The sequence below is a fragment of the Scleropages formosus genome, chromosome 24 (assembly GCF_900964775.1).
Source record: "Scleropages formosus chromosome 24, fSclFor1.1, whole genome shotgun sequence".
In the NCBI taxonomy this organism is placed as follows: domain Eukaryota; kingdom Metazoa; phylum Chordata; class Actinopteri; order Osteoglossiformes; family Osteoglossidae; genus Scleropages; species Scleropages formosus.
The window spans coordinates 11,404,225-11,421,896 of record NC_041829.1 but is presented as its reverse complement, the minus strand read 5'-3'; the positions used below and the strand labels follow the sequence as shown (position 1 = coordinate 11,421,896).

General features: G+C 39.0%; 1 protein-coding gene across 2 annotated transcripts in view; it reads right to left on the bottom strand.

Annotated features, from left to right (window-relative positions):
* Positions 1–11,527, bottom strand: part of col6a3 (collagen, type VI, alpha 3) — a 120,622-nt gene extending 109,095 nt beyond the window's left edge. Inside the window, exons 1-2 of one of the 2 annotated variants that reach the window (XM_029248605.1) lie at positions 11,291–11,527; positions 5,152–5,258 (exon numbers count right to left, since the gene is read on the bottom strand). In XM_029248605.1, coding sequence (XP_029104438.1) covers positions 5,152–5,236 — 85 coding nt within the window. In that variant the 5' untranslated portion in view covers positions 5,237–5,258; positions 11,291–11,527. The remainder of the gene's footprint in view (positions 1–5,151; positions 5,259–11,290) is intronic. The other variant, XM_029248606.1, reaches the window with a different exon arrangement.
* Between the last annotated feature and the right edge of the window lie 6,145 nt (positions 11,528–17,672).

Sequence of the window (17,672 nt, the reverse complement as noted above, 5' to 3'; positions counted from 1 at the left end):
ATGTAAATATATGCATTTCTGAGGAGGAATGCTTATATTGACATGTCATTGCAGACAAGTGGAATTCTTGCCAGTGTATTAAGAGCATACTGATGTGGTGACCAAGTTGATCAGATAGGCTTGTAAGAACACGGTAGACTTGGCTCATAAATGCCGATGGCTTGAGTGGAGATGGCATTGGTATGTTACCTCGTCCCAGGTATAATCAAGGACCTCATTCTTGAATACTACAGCGATTTCAGTTTGAGGGTTAGATTGGGATGAGCAAAATTTGAGTGGCACAGGCTGGCTGAAGGGATAATTATAGGCTGTCCTATCTCCATGAATCTTTTTGTGCTGGCCATGAACATGCTTGTCAAAGCAAAGGTTGAGTATAGAGGTCCTCTGTGCTGGTCATGAAAATGCATATGAAGGCAAAGGTTGAGTTTATAGGTCTATATATGCAGTCTGGTGTCAGGCAACCACCCATCAGAGCCTTCATAGATGACTTGACAGTGACTACATAATGTGTCCCAGGATGTAGGTGGATTTTGCAGGAACTAGAGTGGTTTATTACATGGGCTAAGATGAGTTTTAAGATAGCAAAGTCCAGACCACTGGTGTTGATGAAGGGGAAACCCAGAGATAAGTTTTGCTTTACAACAGGGAATACACTGATTCCCTCCGTTTCAGAGAAGGCAGTGAAAAGCTTAGGCAAGTGGCCTGGTAGCAGCCTGAGGGATACAGTGATGATTCAGGCAACTTGCAAAATATGGCTGGCAACAGTGGATTAATAAAGAGTTTTAGGTAAGTTTAAAGCATTGATGTGGCATCCTGCTATGAGTTCTCTGGTCCCTTCTGGTTTATGAAGTTCCAATGTCAATAGTTGTGGCATTTAAAAGGCGAATAAAAGAAAAGCTGTTTCCTTTACAGGTGACTTGGTCTACCTTGCAGCTTGAGAAGCATTGTCCTGTATGGGCAGAGCTACAAGTTACAGCTACCCTTGAAGACCTTACAGGAGGAGATTAGGCAAGGGATAATACAGGTAAGGGAAATACTGCCATACAGGGACGTGAGTGAAACTGGGGCTGCTGAAGCAGGCATTGAGTCTCATTGGCAGAGGTCTGGAGGGCAGAGCACAGTTACATTAAATTCAGTGCAGTTCACTGCTTCCCCATCCATCTCTTTAGGTGTGGAAAAGTTGATTCTCCATAATGCCTATTTTGTTTGAAGAGAGCATTATTGGAATATGTCCTCAGTAAAAGCACAGAATGGTAGACGCTAATGATGGCGCCATGATCAAGTGCTCAAGGTGGTGGCAGAGTCCATCAGTGTGAGGATAGCATATACATGTAGTAGGACCTGCTGGCCAGCAAGTAGGCCATAGCATTTGTCAAGGAACGTGAAAGAACAAAATCAGTACTCACTGCCAGTTCAGTGCTCCTGGTAACAGCACGACACTGGCAATTGACAGTTGACTTAGGTAGGTAACTAAAGTTCACAAACGCTATCACAGAGACATTTATAAGGTCAGTCATTGTTTTGCTCTCAGAACCTGATAAGCAAGTCATCTTGCTAGAGTCTGAGAAGAATGGATAGAACAGGCTAAAGATACAGAGGAATGAGGAACTGGTGCAGCAGTACCACTCAAAGACTGGAAAGAATCTATGTGCTTTTTCAGCACACTGTGTGAAGGAGGGTTCAGGGGCTTTGCAAGGAAGTCTCTCTATAGGGCCTATTGTATGTTGAGTATCAAAGCTAGCCAAATGAGGAAGGCCATGACTGAGACTGTGGTGAGAACATCTACATGGCTGTAGATCAGGACAAGTTGAACCATGGTCTCAAGGTTACATTACGTAAATGTAGGCTGGGGCCTAATCAACCCTGGGTCACCTCATTGGGGGGGTCTGATGTTGAAAGCCTTGAAACACTCCATGAACCCAAGTTACCTCAGTGTCCAAGTGCATTGCGGGATATATGGTATACATAAAAATGTATACATTCAATAAAACTGTAATAACAGAGAATGCACCTTGATTTATTCTCCAGGTAGGTCCTATAACCAAGGGACAGCTGGTAATGTCGTGGTTAGAGTTGCTGTGTTTGGAACCAAAGGTCACAGGTTTGGATTCCACATCAAGCTGTAGTATCTTACAGCAAAGTACTTATCCTAAACTGCTCCATTAAAATTACCTTGCTGTATAAAAAGGTAAACTAACATTGCAAGGTGCTTTGGAGAAAAGCATCAGATAAATGTCAGTCGTCTTGTACTAAATAAATAAAAGCTTTAATGTTGTTATTAACTTTGGCCTACATTAAAATTAATCTTAAATGATTGAAAATAAAAACCACCTAATTTCCAATTACCTGTTTGATGCTTATTGTTGACTGATTTATCCTATAAACACATAAAATATTTTTCTTGGTATTGACCACCAACCCTTAGGAGCACCAGACAAAAGATGTAAAAGCTAAAATGGTTTGAATTAATCCAGTCCCTTTTTCCAACTTTGGGTGTGGTTTCCTGTCAACTAATGGCTGGGAATGGAAATATGTTACACTCACTCCACAACAAACAAACTGACAAATTTTCATATTGTTATAATTTCTCATAGATCTTGCTGGGAACTAAAGTGCAGAATTGCAAAATTAAGATGGAGCAGACGCGCACCAGGGTTCTGTTGCTGTTTATGAGGACTCAGGAAACAGAAGACGCAGGATGGGGCTTTAGAGAGTAAGACACTGAGGAGAACCCAGAGGAATAAGATAAGTGTCGTTGCTGCAGGCATGGTTTGAGCTGTGACCCAGGTCGTAATCTGAAGAGCAGTGGTCTACATCCTGATAGCCAGTTATCATTTAAAAAACAGGTCTTAGTCCAGGGTCATGATCCTAAGAGGCCTGATCATGGTCTGAGGAGCTATGGTCAAGATCCAAAGGGTCTTGATTTGAAAAACAAGGAGCGTGGTTCAAAAATTCATGACTAAAGTTTAGAAAATGAGGGTCTTAATCCAATAAACCAGGAATAAGTCAAAGTACTATGAAGAGCATGCATATTTAGAGCGATTCCACAGTCTTTGGAACTCAGCTTCTCTCTTTTTAAAGTCCTATGCAATGGGGCATGGATGAGTTATATTTGTCTGGTGAATTGAAGAAGGACTCTGCTGATTAATGGAGGTACCACATTCATCAGCCATAAAACATCTTTTACAATCTGTAACTTGCGGACCCATTGTACATGTTTAGTTTGTAGTTTGTTTAGTTTAGTAGGCTCCTTTATAGTGTTGTTCAGCTCTGTTGAAGACTTTCATCTGCAGTTTGATAAAGTCCATAAACTGAAGGCAATAAAAGTACACCCATTTCTCACAAAATGCAGTTAATTCATTCCCTAAAATAACCGTGTTGGGCAAATTTCTCTTGCAAGAGGAAGAAAACTGCCATTATTTCTTATTTTTTAAAAAATGGATTTTTTTTAAAAAATGACCTCAAATTAACTAAAAAAAAGATGTATATTTATGCATGACTGTAACATATTTTTCATTTGTAGCCCAAAATTATTATTTCCAGGTTACCTTTCAATGTTATGTTTTCACCCAGATATTAATTATCAATGGCTTGTAGTCAGCTGCAGGGTTGCAGAGATTCTAAATCTACACAGGAAGTATAGGGTGTGATGCAGGGTGCACCATACATTGACACATTGTGTGGCTCACAGGTGTTTGCGATACAAGAAAAGCTCACAAGATCGCTGCCTATATCTTTCACTCTACAAAGCCTTCAAACAATATGCACTTAGAGGTGCTGTGTAGTGTGATTAATGGCTTGTTTGATTCCCCACTCCTCCTGTAGTACTTACCCTGAATTGCTCAAATAAAAATTACCTAGCTGAATAAATGGGTATAACTACATCGTAAGTGGATTTTGGTGAAAAGCCTCCACTAAATAAAAAAAAATTATTATTAATTCAGTTGTGATATTATATTTACCTTAACTAATGATTATGATTGATTGAAATTTAATAGGAAGAAGTAGTAGATAGTAGGTACACAGTTGTTGGCATTTTTATGGAAGAAATGCAGTGTCTGTGTGCTTTGCAGAAGACAGGTTATGAATAAAATACCACTAGACGTAAAATGACTCTGTAGCTGGGAAATGTACTGTTCTGAAACCTTTCAATATTACAGCTCAGCTGTTTCATGCTATAACGTACCATGAAAAACAAAAATATAGATGTAGAAAGCCTCAACATTCCTTACCTTACCTTTCTTATCATCTTATGAACACAGGTCACATAAAATTGCTTTACATTAGTTTTTTTTTTTTTTTTAGTTTTTACTTTGTTATTACTGGTTCTGTGATCGATGCTTTTTTGAAAGAAATGTGTTCTACTCTTCCAAGCTGCTGAAACACTGCCACAGTAATACACCCCACCTTTGTTTTATCATTCCGTACCATTGAGCTGAGCTTTGATTTTGGCTGTGCCATAACTCCAGTACTTTGCCACCATGCTACTTTTTTAAGTGCTTTGACATAAAGTAACAGACTCTTTTGTTATTATCTTGGTGAAAATACCTTGTCACAGCTGAAATAGAGCCTTATTGAAACATTGCTTTAATTTATTGTTGTTGTTGTGAGGTGCCCTCGAGTCGATGTCGACTCATGGCGACTCTATAGATAGTTGTCACTTTAATTTACAAACTGTAATTAATTACTTGCTGAATGGACAGAATTTATCCTGTAATAATACAAACAATCTTTGCACCAATTAACTATTTCACTAAAGTGTTAAGATAGGAACATTTTTCAGTTATATTTCTTATAGCTAACACAAAAAATTAAAATAATAAATATGTTACTCCTGTCTGCTTTCAAAGTAATATCCTTATTGCTGCTTAAAACTGCCTGGATTGAAGGCTCATAATGACACAAACAAATTTCAAAAGGCTCAAGTTTTAAACATCACAGCAGAATTTCATTTTCAATTCCATTAATACATTTAGTGCATAGCATGTTTGCTGTTGTTGTTATTATTATTTAAATAATTAAATATTTGTTTCATTTTTTATTTCATATGAATAGGCATCAGAGGAAAGGAGGCATTAGTCTTGTGCTTGAAGTCTTGTGCTGTGAAACAAAAGATACCAATTATGGTTATTAGAAAAAAAGCAGTCTTACCTTCCTGAGCCTTGGTGTTTAAAGGCAGGCCTAAGAAAGCCAGGCCCATGAGGGCGCATAGCATCAAATACCAATGTCTCCCCATTTTATAGCACCAGGCAGGAGACCTGAAAAAAAGAAAAAAGTCTCTTATGTATTTAGTGACTGGTAAATGGTAGAGGTTAGAGGTGGGTGAAGAAATTGTCCCACCGATCAAATTCTTTTTGTGACAACAGTGTCTTGATATATGCAGTAGTTCTGTCAGAATTTTCATTGTGTAAAAAAAATTGAATGATAAACATTTAAACACACTTCCTCATAAAGCTCAGTTAGGTCAGCTACTTGATAGTCATATTACGTTTTAAACTTAGTATTTTAACAATGTAGTACTGTCAAGAAGGGGTGCAGTGGTAGAGTGGGCTTGGCTGGGTCCTGCTCTCTGGTGAGTCTGGGGTTTAAGTCCCACTTGGGGTACCTTGTGACAGACTGGTGCCCTGTCCTGGGTTTGTCCCCTTCCCCTCCAGCCTTACGCCCTGTGCTGCTGGATTAGGCTCCCACGACTCCACGTGGGACAAGCAGTTTCGGGTGAGGTGATAATATAAAGTAATATATAATTTAAAAACATCTGAGTTTTTTTATATTACAATTAAATTTTTTTCCCACCTGTAATTAACTGTAATTGGGGACAGCTGGTAGCGTAGTGGTTAGAACGACTGCCTTTGGACCCAAAGGTCGCAGGTTTGAGCCTAACCTCTGGCTGTGGTACCCTTGAGCAAAGTACTTATCCTGAATTGCTCCAGTAAAATTATCCACCTGTATAAATGGGTAAATAATTGTAACCTTAACATTGTAAGTCACTTTGGAGAAAAGCGTCAGCTAAATGAATAAATGTAATTGTATGTTTTTTTTAATTTTTAAAATTATAAGCCATAATCTTTTCATTGCAATGTGTACAATGAAGGATTTATGCAAGATTGCATAAGCAGGTTATAAGCAAGTCCCTTAAGTGTTTTGTTGCTTTTCACCTGATGGTTCACTGAACTGATTTGCGGTTTGGGCAGTAGCTGTATGAGAGTTTGCAAAATTAGGGATCCTGCAACCCTTCTGAGCCTGGACAACATGCCAGTCATTTATAGTACGTTGTCCTGTATTGTACAAAAAGCTGTGCCGTTGCCAAAGAGAGTTTCGGAGGGGCACCAGGGCTTCGGCTGTTATTGATCATAATGGGAAGGATAATTAGCTACTAAAATGTAGCGGATTTTTTTCTACCCTTCAAATGCAGTCACATGCAAGGATATGCATGGCAATGACAGTATGTTGCAGGGAAGCACAAACAATGTTCAGTGCGAATACCCCGAACCCTCAAACTCTCATTTGTAAAACATCTGGACAGCTAAGAGCATGGCTCCTTTCTCAGTTCAACAATAGGGAAGGTGCTGAACATCTGCAGGGGCCCCAGGGTGGCATGAATAATAGCATCTGTGGAAATGGCTGCTCCATATGAGTAATAGCTAACTTTTGGCAGACTCAGCATTTTCCATCTTCTGAAAGGTATGTTCTTAGTAAGCATCCTGGCCTGGAAAAATCCCCTCAGTGAAACAGTGGATAACATGCAGAGAGCATCTGTATGGTCAGCTTTTGTGGTATATAAACGAGGCTAAATCCTGAAGTGTTTGATCCACTGTATCTCAAAAGCCAATATAGTTAGTAAAAGTATTAGCACTGTTTACATATTCCCCTAGAATTTCCTAGGAGTAATACACAGACCCTGTGCTAATGAAGGGGCTTGACATGTATTTGTCTATATGGCTCCAATTCCCTCTGCTTAAATGACAGGTTGTTAAACATGCTCCTGGTGGAAATTTATTTTTGTCACAGAACTGTAAAACTACTTCTGAATTCTTAAAATTCTGTTTGAAATTATTCCATGGTTTAAATAATATTAAACCAAATTTACTGAATGATGCCAAATTTCTAAAAATTGAATTAAATTTTTGTTATATAGAGAATACCAACAGTAGTAGTTTTCGTCAAGGTCAACTATTTTTTTTTTTTCATTTTCTTTCCAATGACTAATCTAGTGGTCATTATTTCAGCAATTACATGAAATTAAGTACTCTTAGTCTTTCAACACTTCTTTATTTACCTAAGGGATTGAATAATGAAAATTAAATTCTATTTAATACTAATTTATTAATTTGTACATATGTGAGAATGCTTCCAAAGATAATGCTTTTAATTAATAAACTTCTTACGAAGCTTAGTAACCATCCATTGTCAACAACCACTTGTCCCAAGCAGGGTTGCAGCAGGCTTGGCCGGGTCCCGCTCTCTGGCGGGTTTGGGGTTTGAGTCCTGCTTGGGGTGCCTTGTGATGGACTGGCGTCCCGTCCTGGGTGTGTCTCCTCCCCCTCCAGCCTTGGGCCCTGTGTTTCTGGGTTAGGCTCTGGTTTGCCGCCACCCCACTTGGGATAACTGGTTTCAGACTATGTGTACTTTCTTTCTTTAATGACATACAAAACCCTTACTTTAATATTGTAACTTTTTTGCAAAAAGAATGCTTGGAAATCTAAAATATGCTCTTTCCCACTGACACTAATGTGGAAGACATAAAATAACCGTCTAAAACAAATATTTTTGTGGAACATCTAAATGCCTAAGACTTTTGCATAGTACTGTATTACTACTCTTTCTAGCATAAATGTAAAAGGGTTCTAAAAATCAACATATGTTTTCTTCTTGGAAATTAAAACCCATACTGAACTTACTTTGGATGGTAAGCTTTTGTAACACACCAAGAAACCAGTCAGAGCACAATGGATGACTGCTGTACTGTGGCTACAGACTGCCACCTACTGATTGAAAAGCATGTCACCAATCCACACTACTTCCTTAAACTCAACAAAGGCCATTCTATATTCAGGTAGGATTTTAAATGTAGTTTTAATTTTTTTTTATGTACATGGAGTACAGAAGTATAATTTGCTACAGTTTATGATGCTGTGTTTCAAGATCATTTATTCATGCATTTACTCTCCACTGCCATCCTCCCTTTATGAGTCATTATTTACTCTAATTTTATTTGTATTTGTTTTATATTTTATATACACACAAAGCACACTTTATTGCTACTTTCAAAGCTGCTCCCGATATAGCGACCCACTGTTCCTCCGTACTCACCCATGCCCTTCCTGCCTCCTTCCTGTCTTATCTACACATATATTTAAACAATGTTTAATCATGCTGCAAAGTAAACATTCCAAAAATTCCAAAAACAATAAGCGCTGTATACTGATGGATCATGAGGAATCCCCCCAAATATTCAAGCAAACTTTTGTTTAATTTCACTGAGTACTTTTGGTTTTCCTTTAATATATGAGCAGTTATGCACAAATCGAAGGAGTTTGATTAATGAATTTTGAAAGAAGACAACAACACCAGCAACAAAAACAATAATAATAATAATAATAATAATAATAATAATAATAATAATAAGGTCACTGAAGTTGTCCAGCATGTAAAGAATGTCCAGATTTCATCTCTCACAACACTCTAGCCAAAATGCTACACTCCCCCTGCTCTGACTGCTTGTAAAACACATCTCTTTCAGACTCATATTTCTCTTGATTTTCTGTCTGCACAGTAAGTTTAGACCGTATTTTCTCTTTAAAACACAAAATTACTCCCTGTCAGTTCTACATTCTGGTACTCAAGTAATGGGTCTTGGGAAAAACTGTGGTATTTGGACTTGCTGACGGTACTTCAAGGTTGCATTGGCTGTTTGCATCTGTAACACTCCATCTGTTTGTGAAATGCACTTTTGTTTTCTTTGAGTTGTACGTTGCTTTAGAGAAAAACGTTTGACTAAATGAATAGCCGTAAATGTTTTTCAGAATTGATTTTTGTTGTATTTGGCCTTTGTATCTAGTGTAATGTAACCTCTAATTGCATGGCAGAAAGTTTATATCTCTCAAGTATCCATTTCTCCCATTACTTTAAGTACAATTTCTGACATAAGTCATTCGGTTAAAATGCGTACATTAAGCTAAAAATTCTATAAAAAATGCTGTCTGATCCATAAAATAAGCCAATTAATTATTCCTGTAGCAGTAGCAAGCAGAGCACTTCTGTAAGTTATGAGGACCACATCATGTTTCTGAAATCTATAGGAACAAATTATGTTTTCTTTTATTATCAGTGTTCTGTGATGGTCAGTGCAGTTCTATTTCATGTGAGGAATCATTTTGCAAAGCACACAGGGAAATGTTTTAGGGCACAGGCTCCCTTTGAAAAGTCCGTCGGATTAATTTCAAAACAAACATGTGATCTAGTTTTTAACAATGAAAACAAATGATAAAGCAGATTTCTGGATATGTTGTAACATTTCTAGATATAGTATTTGATAAACTCAGTATAGCAGGGCAAAGAGAGCTTATAGTGTAGAGGTTAGAGCTGCTGCCTTTAGACCTGAAGAACCCAGGTTTTAATCCCACCTCTAGCTGTAAGTCACTTAAGCAACGTACTTACCTTAAGTTGTTCTTGCAAAGTTACCCAACTGTATGAATTGATATTTAGTTGTGAGTTGCTTTAGAGAAAAGTGTCAGCTAAATGAATGAATGTAGTATAAATGATTGTAACAAGAAGCAGTGTATTGAAAGAATACTGCTTAAACTCTCCAACAGGGGCAGTACTGGGATCGGACAAAAGTCGTTTTTCCCCTCCTTTGGCCCTCTCCCAGTTTCTGCAACATGAGATTCTTCTGCATGCAGAGGTAACATATTTGAAACATGCTATTCAGAGTCACATCCATAATAACTGAACAAATGTTGAGAGGACAAAAATAAAGAAATCAATATGAGTTTTCATATTCTATTGTACTCACAACCCTGCTCTTTACATATTTCTGCACTTTCAGTAAATGTAATAATATGCAGCTTCTATATCATGCAAGTATATTTTCCGCTCCAGCGGAGTTTAGATCAGTCAAGCATAGTGCCATTTTTCTCTCTCACAAAAATTAACTTGAACTGCAAAAGCAAGCTACTCTGAAGGGAAAATACCAGCATCAAGACAATATGCTGCAAAAAGAAACCACTGTACTTGGTTACCCACATTACTTAGTTTTTTTTTTTTTGATTGTTATCTCTGATGGACATTTTGATTATACTGCATCATCATTTAACTTTTGCTCCAGTTGCATGTCTATATATGGAGGTCTTAGCACCAACAGCCAGAGTGCTCAATGCTGCCCTCATGTGAAATAATATGTAGCTGGAATTTTAACACCAGATGCTTACTTCATATATCCATTCACTGCATGGAACCAGTGGTAAGAAGAGCACAGCTACATATAATATAATCTGTGATTTCTACAGTTTGACAGATACAATTCACAGTGGTATTCAGCATAGAAAATTTTTAATGGGTCACCTTTGGATTGTGCAATTTAATCTGCATGAACTTGTTTGAGACAGAGACTGGAAACTCCCTTCCTGGGACCTCTACCTTCACACTTTTGGTTGCAGATATAATTCCTTCACCATTACTATACTACCTTCACTTGGCATTGGGGTACAGTACGAGGAGTATCACGTTTCTCTGATTCTCCAGCGTACTCCTGCGCATAGTCAATCTAGACTTCATGTGCAGGTTATAATTCTGGGTGGGGCACTGCTCTTGTATGCTTAATCAAGGTTATTCTCCTGAAATGTCATTTTAAATGTAAACTGCATTACACAGCAATGAAAACAACTGCAAAATGTCAACATTTTCTGGGAATAGTGTCTACAACAAAGGAAAATGTATAAGCAAATACATTAAATTATCCTGACGTGTTAACCTTGTCGAAGAAAAACTTTCTGAACATTTGTACTATACAACTTTTTTGGACTTGTTACACTTTATACACGCAAACAGGAGTACCATGAGGATAAAAATGCTGATGGAATTAATTGCTGAAAAGATAAAGGCACCTTCCTCCTTCTCTCCAAATCGACTCAAATCAACATGAAAAACGAGATTAAGACGGATAATAATGCAAATTTAAGAAACGTAAATTTTCAGACATATTTTGTCAGTTTTTTTTACAATATGAGTTTCTTTAACCCTCTAAAGTGAGAACTCCATTTAGACCTCAGAGGAAAAGAACAAGATCACTTACCCTGAGCTACACTGCTGTAGTCCGCAATTTAAAACTGCAATCTAACAGCGTTGTTGCTCTGTGATCATTGTCCTGCTGGTCGTTCCGTCTTCAGTAGGGCAACCCTCTTGGGGATAGTTGTGTAGCCAGGCAGTAGATGTGGCAGAAAGGATGAGACAGTGGAAAGGGACAAGAGACCCTCCTGTGTCTCTCCAGAACTGGTGCAAGACCAGGGTAGGCGCAGGACAAACTCTTGGTCTTCCAACAATCTCCTCCCTCTCTCTCCTCCCACTCTTGATCCTGCTGAAAGAAGAAAAAAAAGGAAGGAGCCGAAATGGAAACCAGTCGTGTTTGGTCTGGACCAAGCAAAGGATGATGTCACGAACTGGAGAGGCACCTTCCTCCTTCTCTCCAACATTACCCTCCCCAACATGCTTCCTGCTTTTTGTGTGCATTTTATTGGACCTACAGAGCAGCAGGGTCCAAGAGGACGCATTTCTGCAATTTTTACCACATGGTAAAGCCCAGAACTTTCTTTGTTCACTGTTCTAAAGAGTTGCAGCCATGGCAGGTCATGCAGCAGGAGCACTGCATATGGAGAGACACCACTGAAACCAGTGGAGCCAGCTGATTATCTACCCCTTATCAATAAAGTTTGTTTAAATTTCATTACTTTTTTAACTTATGCTTTTCTCTAAAGAAACTTAAAGTGTAAAGCTATTTTCAATTATCTATCCATTTATACAGCTGGATTTTTTTTTCTTAACTGGAGCAATTTTTTAGGGTAAGTACCTTGCTCAAAGATATTACAGCTGGAGGTAAGACTCAAACATTCAACCTTTGGGTTTAAAGGAAGCAGCTCCAACTACTATGCAACTAGCTGCCCCGGTTACAACCATAAGGAGACACGGGATTATAAATGTGAACTGTAAGCAAATCAAATCATTGTACAAGAAACAAATGTTTGTATAGTTAAATAAAAGCTACATAAAAACTTCTAACACTTCTCACGTTTTGTCTTGGTGCATAAAGCAGTAGCAGTCATCTTCATTTCTTTCGCAGTAGCCCTCTTCTGCTTCTTTGCAAGATAAACAAAATGCATGCAGGGTAAGCAACGAACATGCAGTTAACCACTGTTCTTACCAGTCTATCAAAGTCTCGTTTTTACTCTTTACTGTACATCGGAGAAAAGGTATCAGTGCTGAAAATTCTGGTTGGAATGTTCCAAGCATCAGCAGCTCTTGACTTCAGCTGAAATAGAATAAGGTAAAAAGACAGCCTCTGCCAGGCTGAATACCTGAACCTGTGGAAAACCATACAGGAGAGGGGCAGGATGTGCAATAGCAAAATATTATTTTATTTTTGAAGACAGAAGCTTTTCTTACATTGGTATTATATGGGGTGCCAAGTTGTGGTGTTACACAAAGCACTGAGGACAGCTCAGCTAAACATCCCAGCTACATATTTGGTTTCAGAATCTGGCTATCTAAACACCTGGTGATCAGTTTATGGCATACTACAAGCCACTAAAAATAACTGAAAGGTACTTTAAGAATAAAAATGATGAACATTAATTCGTGCTATAATTGTTCTTGCAAGCCAAAGACATGGGGCAGCTGGTAGCCTAGGGGTTAGTGATGGTGCCTTTGGACCCACAGGTTTGAATCTCACCTCTGGCTGTAGTACCCTTGAGCAAGGTGCTTACCCTGAATTGCTCTGGTTAAACTTACCCAACTGTACAAATGGGTAATTAATTGTAGGTAGATTAAGACTGTAAGTTGCTTTGGATGGAAGTGTCAGCTAAATGAATGAATGTGAATATTTATGAAGATGTCCTTTAAAAAATCAATCTCCATCACACACACACACACACACACACACACACTTTCTGAACCGCTTGTCCCATACGGGGTCGCACGGAACCAGAGCCTAACCCGGCAACTCAGGGCATAAGGCTGGAGGGGAAGGGGACACACCCAGGACAGGACGCCAGTCTGTCGCAAGGCACCCCAAGTGGGACTCGAACCCCAAACCCACCCAAGACCCAGTCCAACCCATTGCGCCACTGCGCCACCGCACCCCCCGATCTCCATCAGTTAAGTAAAATATCTGAAATTTTATCTCAACATAAAGCCTCTAACTGCCTTTACATGATTAATATGGAATTGCTACATAACAGCCATTGTGGACAATAGAACCACATTCACATTTACGGTACATAACCTTTCAATGACACTATTCATGACCCAGTACCATGACCAGCCGACAGGGGGCACTGTTACTATCACAGCAATCATGATAAGAGTCCTGGCCCTGCTGTTGAAAGCATATCTTCACTGTTAGCATCATGAAGTCTAAACAGTTTGAGGAATTGTAGGAGGGATGCTTGATGATACTTTTATAAACCTAAGCTAATATAAGAACAATCTGTATTACATTCACCCTAACTAGATGTTGACTGGCCCTAATTCATTCCTCAATGAATGTCAAAAAAACTGGACAATGGACAATGATATTAATTATTCCATTATTTTTCTTTGAGAAAGTTCAGTATGAAAAATCACCCTAAACAATGCCTAATATCAGGGATGTTTGAACACACACACACATTTTCAGAACCGCTCGTCCCTTACGGGGAACCGGAGCCTACCCGGCAACACAGGGCGTAAGGCCGGAGGGGGAAGGGAATGCACCCAGGACGGGACGCCAGTCCGTCACAAGGCACCCCAAGCGGGACTCAAACCCCAGACCCACCGGAGAGTAGGACTGCGGTCCAACCCACTGCGCCACCGCACCCCCCCCGGATGTTTGAACATATTTCGGTCAAGGCCCACTACCATTACTGTGAACTGGTTTGAAGGCCCCACATATATTCTTGTCTGAGACCACAGTATTAAATACATTAACTGTTGTATCAAGACATAATATTATCATAATTAACAAATTTATGTCATGTATGGAATAGTGGACATGTGGATATAGAATAGTTTTTAATGTCATCTACAGTATGTTTCAGGACTTTCAACATCATACACAGTCAGTCAGTAAAGTTCAGGTTTGTCGATCTTGCTTGAAATGACCTAAATGCATCAGAAACTATTTTTTAATTGATTTGGAAGCCCTGCAGGGGGTGCGGTGGCGCAGTGGGTTGGACCGCAGTCCTGCTGTCCGGTGGGTCTGGGGTTCGAATCCCACTTGGGGTGCCTTGCGACGGACTGGCGTCCTGTCCTGGGTGTGTCCCCTCCCCCTCCAGCCTTACGCCCTGTGTTGCCGGGTAGGCTCCGGTTCCCCGTGACCCCGTAAGGGACAAGCGGTTCTGAAAATGTGTGTGTGTGTGTGTGGAAGCCCTGCTTAACACTCAGCTTCATGTAAGTAAAAATATTAGTAACAGAAAAAAAAATACAATGCAAATATTATTAATGGAAATTTCATTGTTGAAGGGTCTACTACTAGAGTGCTGGCTTAATTTATATTTATTTCATTAAAATTATTGCCACTATTATTGTTATTATTACAAAAAGTTCAGTTTTTTTGTGTTTTTTTACCTGTTAGCATTTAAAGCCAGTACATTTGTATTATCTGACTAAATGTTCACTGTGAGGTCTTTGTTCATGTCACAAAATTTAAGTAAATAAATACATTTCTCATGTAAGGAAGCACTGATCTTTTATATAGCATCTGATATATACCTACCACTTGACTTTCCCAAATTTCCTCAGCAACACATTTTGTGCTGTGATTCACAGAAACCTGTAATGGAATGATGAGCTCAAAGCATCTGTTTCCAAGCAACAGTACCAAACCCTTTCCATTGACTATATCCCAGACTGCTCCTACAACCCTACAGTGCTCTATTTTTGGCATTTTTGTACATTGTCCCCTTTTATTTAAGAAAGTAACATGTACTCCATAAACAAGTTCTCCATAACCTCCATTAAATCTATATTATGTTCAGTTATGGGGGATTAGTTCATTTGTTATCATAGTAAAATTTCTTCTAGTATTAAGCATATTGTGTACAGATTTTGTAAGCAACTAATCTGAAATACATCCACTACATTCACTAAATTCAACATTGCGTAATTGTGTGAAAACAGTGTCAATTACCACAAAGACAGTGAAGTCAAAAGGTGTTGGTATGGATGTACTAAAAGTGTCGGTATCCAGCAAAAAAATAAAAAAAAGAAAAGAAAACATTGCTGGTAACAGAAAGCACTGGACTAATTCAAACTGTCACATCGTCGGGAGATTAAACCAGAGGACCACAGAAGAAGGTCATCAGAACCAATTCTTCATACATGACAAACACCTGCACCTCATTAAAACATTCTTTAAAAGAAGACCACCTATGCACAGTTTTTGTGGAATGTCACTGAGAAACCTTAACTGACATTCCCTTCAAAAGTAAGTTTTCTCCCTTAATCATTCAGTGAGCATATGCTGAAAAAATTGTGGGAGGTATATGAAAGTTACAAAATTTTTCAAAAGTTCCTGTATTTATTATATACATTTGTTTGACTTGCCTCCATAAAAATCAAAATAAACATTATACAATGGCTTATTGGAGGTTGTTGCTTTTTCTAAAAACTCACTACCACTTAAAATGCAAGAACACTTTTAAACTATAGAAATACAGCTGTCAGTTCCACCATTAACAATAAGTTTCAGATCCTGGTTTACTTAAAGACAGGGCGGTCCTCATTGATTTGTTTTTTTTTTTAGCACTATGTTAAAAGGATGACTCTACAGTGAATCATGGCACCAAACAGTTGTCCCACTATACGGGGACAGAAGTGCTATTCATTTAAAGCATTATTTTTTCAGTTAGTCATACTGGGAAACATTTATGGTGAGACATGATTTATACAAATGTGTGTGGAAAACTCTAAAACGGGGGAAAACCTGACACTAAAAAACCTCTTATACTGGACTCTGCTGTTGTAACTGCACAGATCGGGAGGTGCACATGTTCACACACCTACCTACAAATAAGGCATAGCCTTTGAAAATGAATGGACACAAGGCCACCTCAAAAATTAATATGTATACAATTTGTACTGAAGGATCTGATGTCTCAGGGAACATCGGAGCTATAATACCTTGAGTGATGTGCTCCTAATAGGTTCTCCGTTGGGAAACAGGTCTGAGAGGAAGAGTCTAAACAAAGAATGGTCCATTAAGACCTACATGAGTATACATAAACAACTAAGTGTATGTTTCCCAGATTGAGGTTACTAGGAGCCATCCACAGTCCCAGACTTGGGGATGGTGTTTAGGCAAGAGCATCTGATAACTGGGCCACCCACTTAACCCAGTCAGGCTCAATTGAACATGGTGATGTGGGGATATCTTGTGGACTCACCAGCTGCAAGATGAATGGTGGGAGTCAAGTATTGGAAAGGTGACTGCTTTGTAGCTGAGCCTCGAATTCAGGAAAAAAAAGCACATTTCCTTCTGGTTGTGGGACAGTGGACCAGCTCTTCTCCTTGGCACAATTGTATGAGGATTATGCTAATCCAGTCTACATGTGTTTTGTGTACTAGGAGAAGGCATATAACTGCCTCAGTATGTGCTATGGAAGTCACTGCAAGAATACTGGTATCAGGGTGTTTGACCCTGATTGCTTTCCAATCCCTGTATGAGTGTCCTGTGCATTTTCTGCGATTTCAGCATAAAACTGAATCCATTCAATGTGGGAGTTGGACTCTGCCAAGGTGGTTTGCCTCCACTCCTGTGATTTTCATGGACAGGATATTAAGGTGCAGCCAAGGCTCAGAGGGTGTTCAGACTGGGAGGACTAAAGGTGGCACCTCTGCTGTCTGCAGAGTATGTTGCCCTTCTGAGTTGTGACTTTTGACTTGCACTTGTGTCATTTGCTGCTGAATTCGAAGCAGCTGGTATGTAAATCAACACCTACAAGTCTACTCATGATCCTGTTGTTGGGTAGCTGTGAGAGAGAGAGAGAGAGAGAATGTCTTGCACTGCATTGCAGGAATTGTGCTCCTATGCTCTCAGCCTTTATCTTAATAATGTAATAATGCTTTATTAAGCCCAGTGGGGAAATTCACTCAGGCTTCCCTTGTTATGCTGCCAACAGCATGTCTTTTGACTGCAGGTAGAAACCCATGGAAATGCAGGGAGAACATGCAAACTCCATACAGACTGAGCAGTCGTGTTTTCTCGCGCTGTTCAGCTGCTGAGCTGCAGCTTCTAAGGTGACAGCACTGTGACTCTTATCTAGGAAAGCCCACACACCCTACCATGGTTTACTTTATGAAATACTTATTCTTTAAATTTTATTTTATATACTCTCCACCTTTCATGAATAACATTTTCAACGATGGTATGCCTTTATCATACATACCCCATAAATCTTAAAAATATCCATATATTTCAAATATCA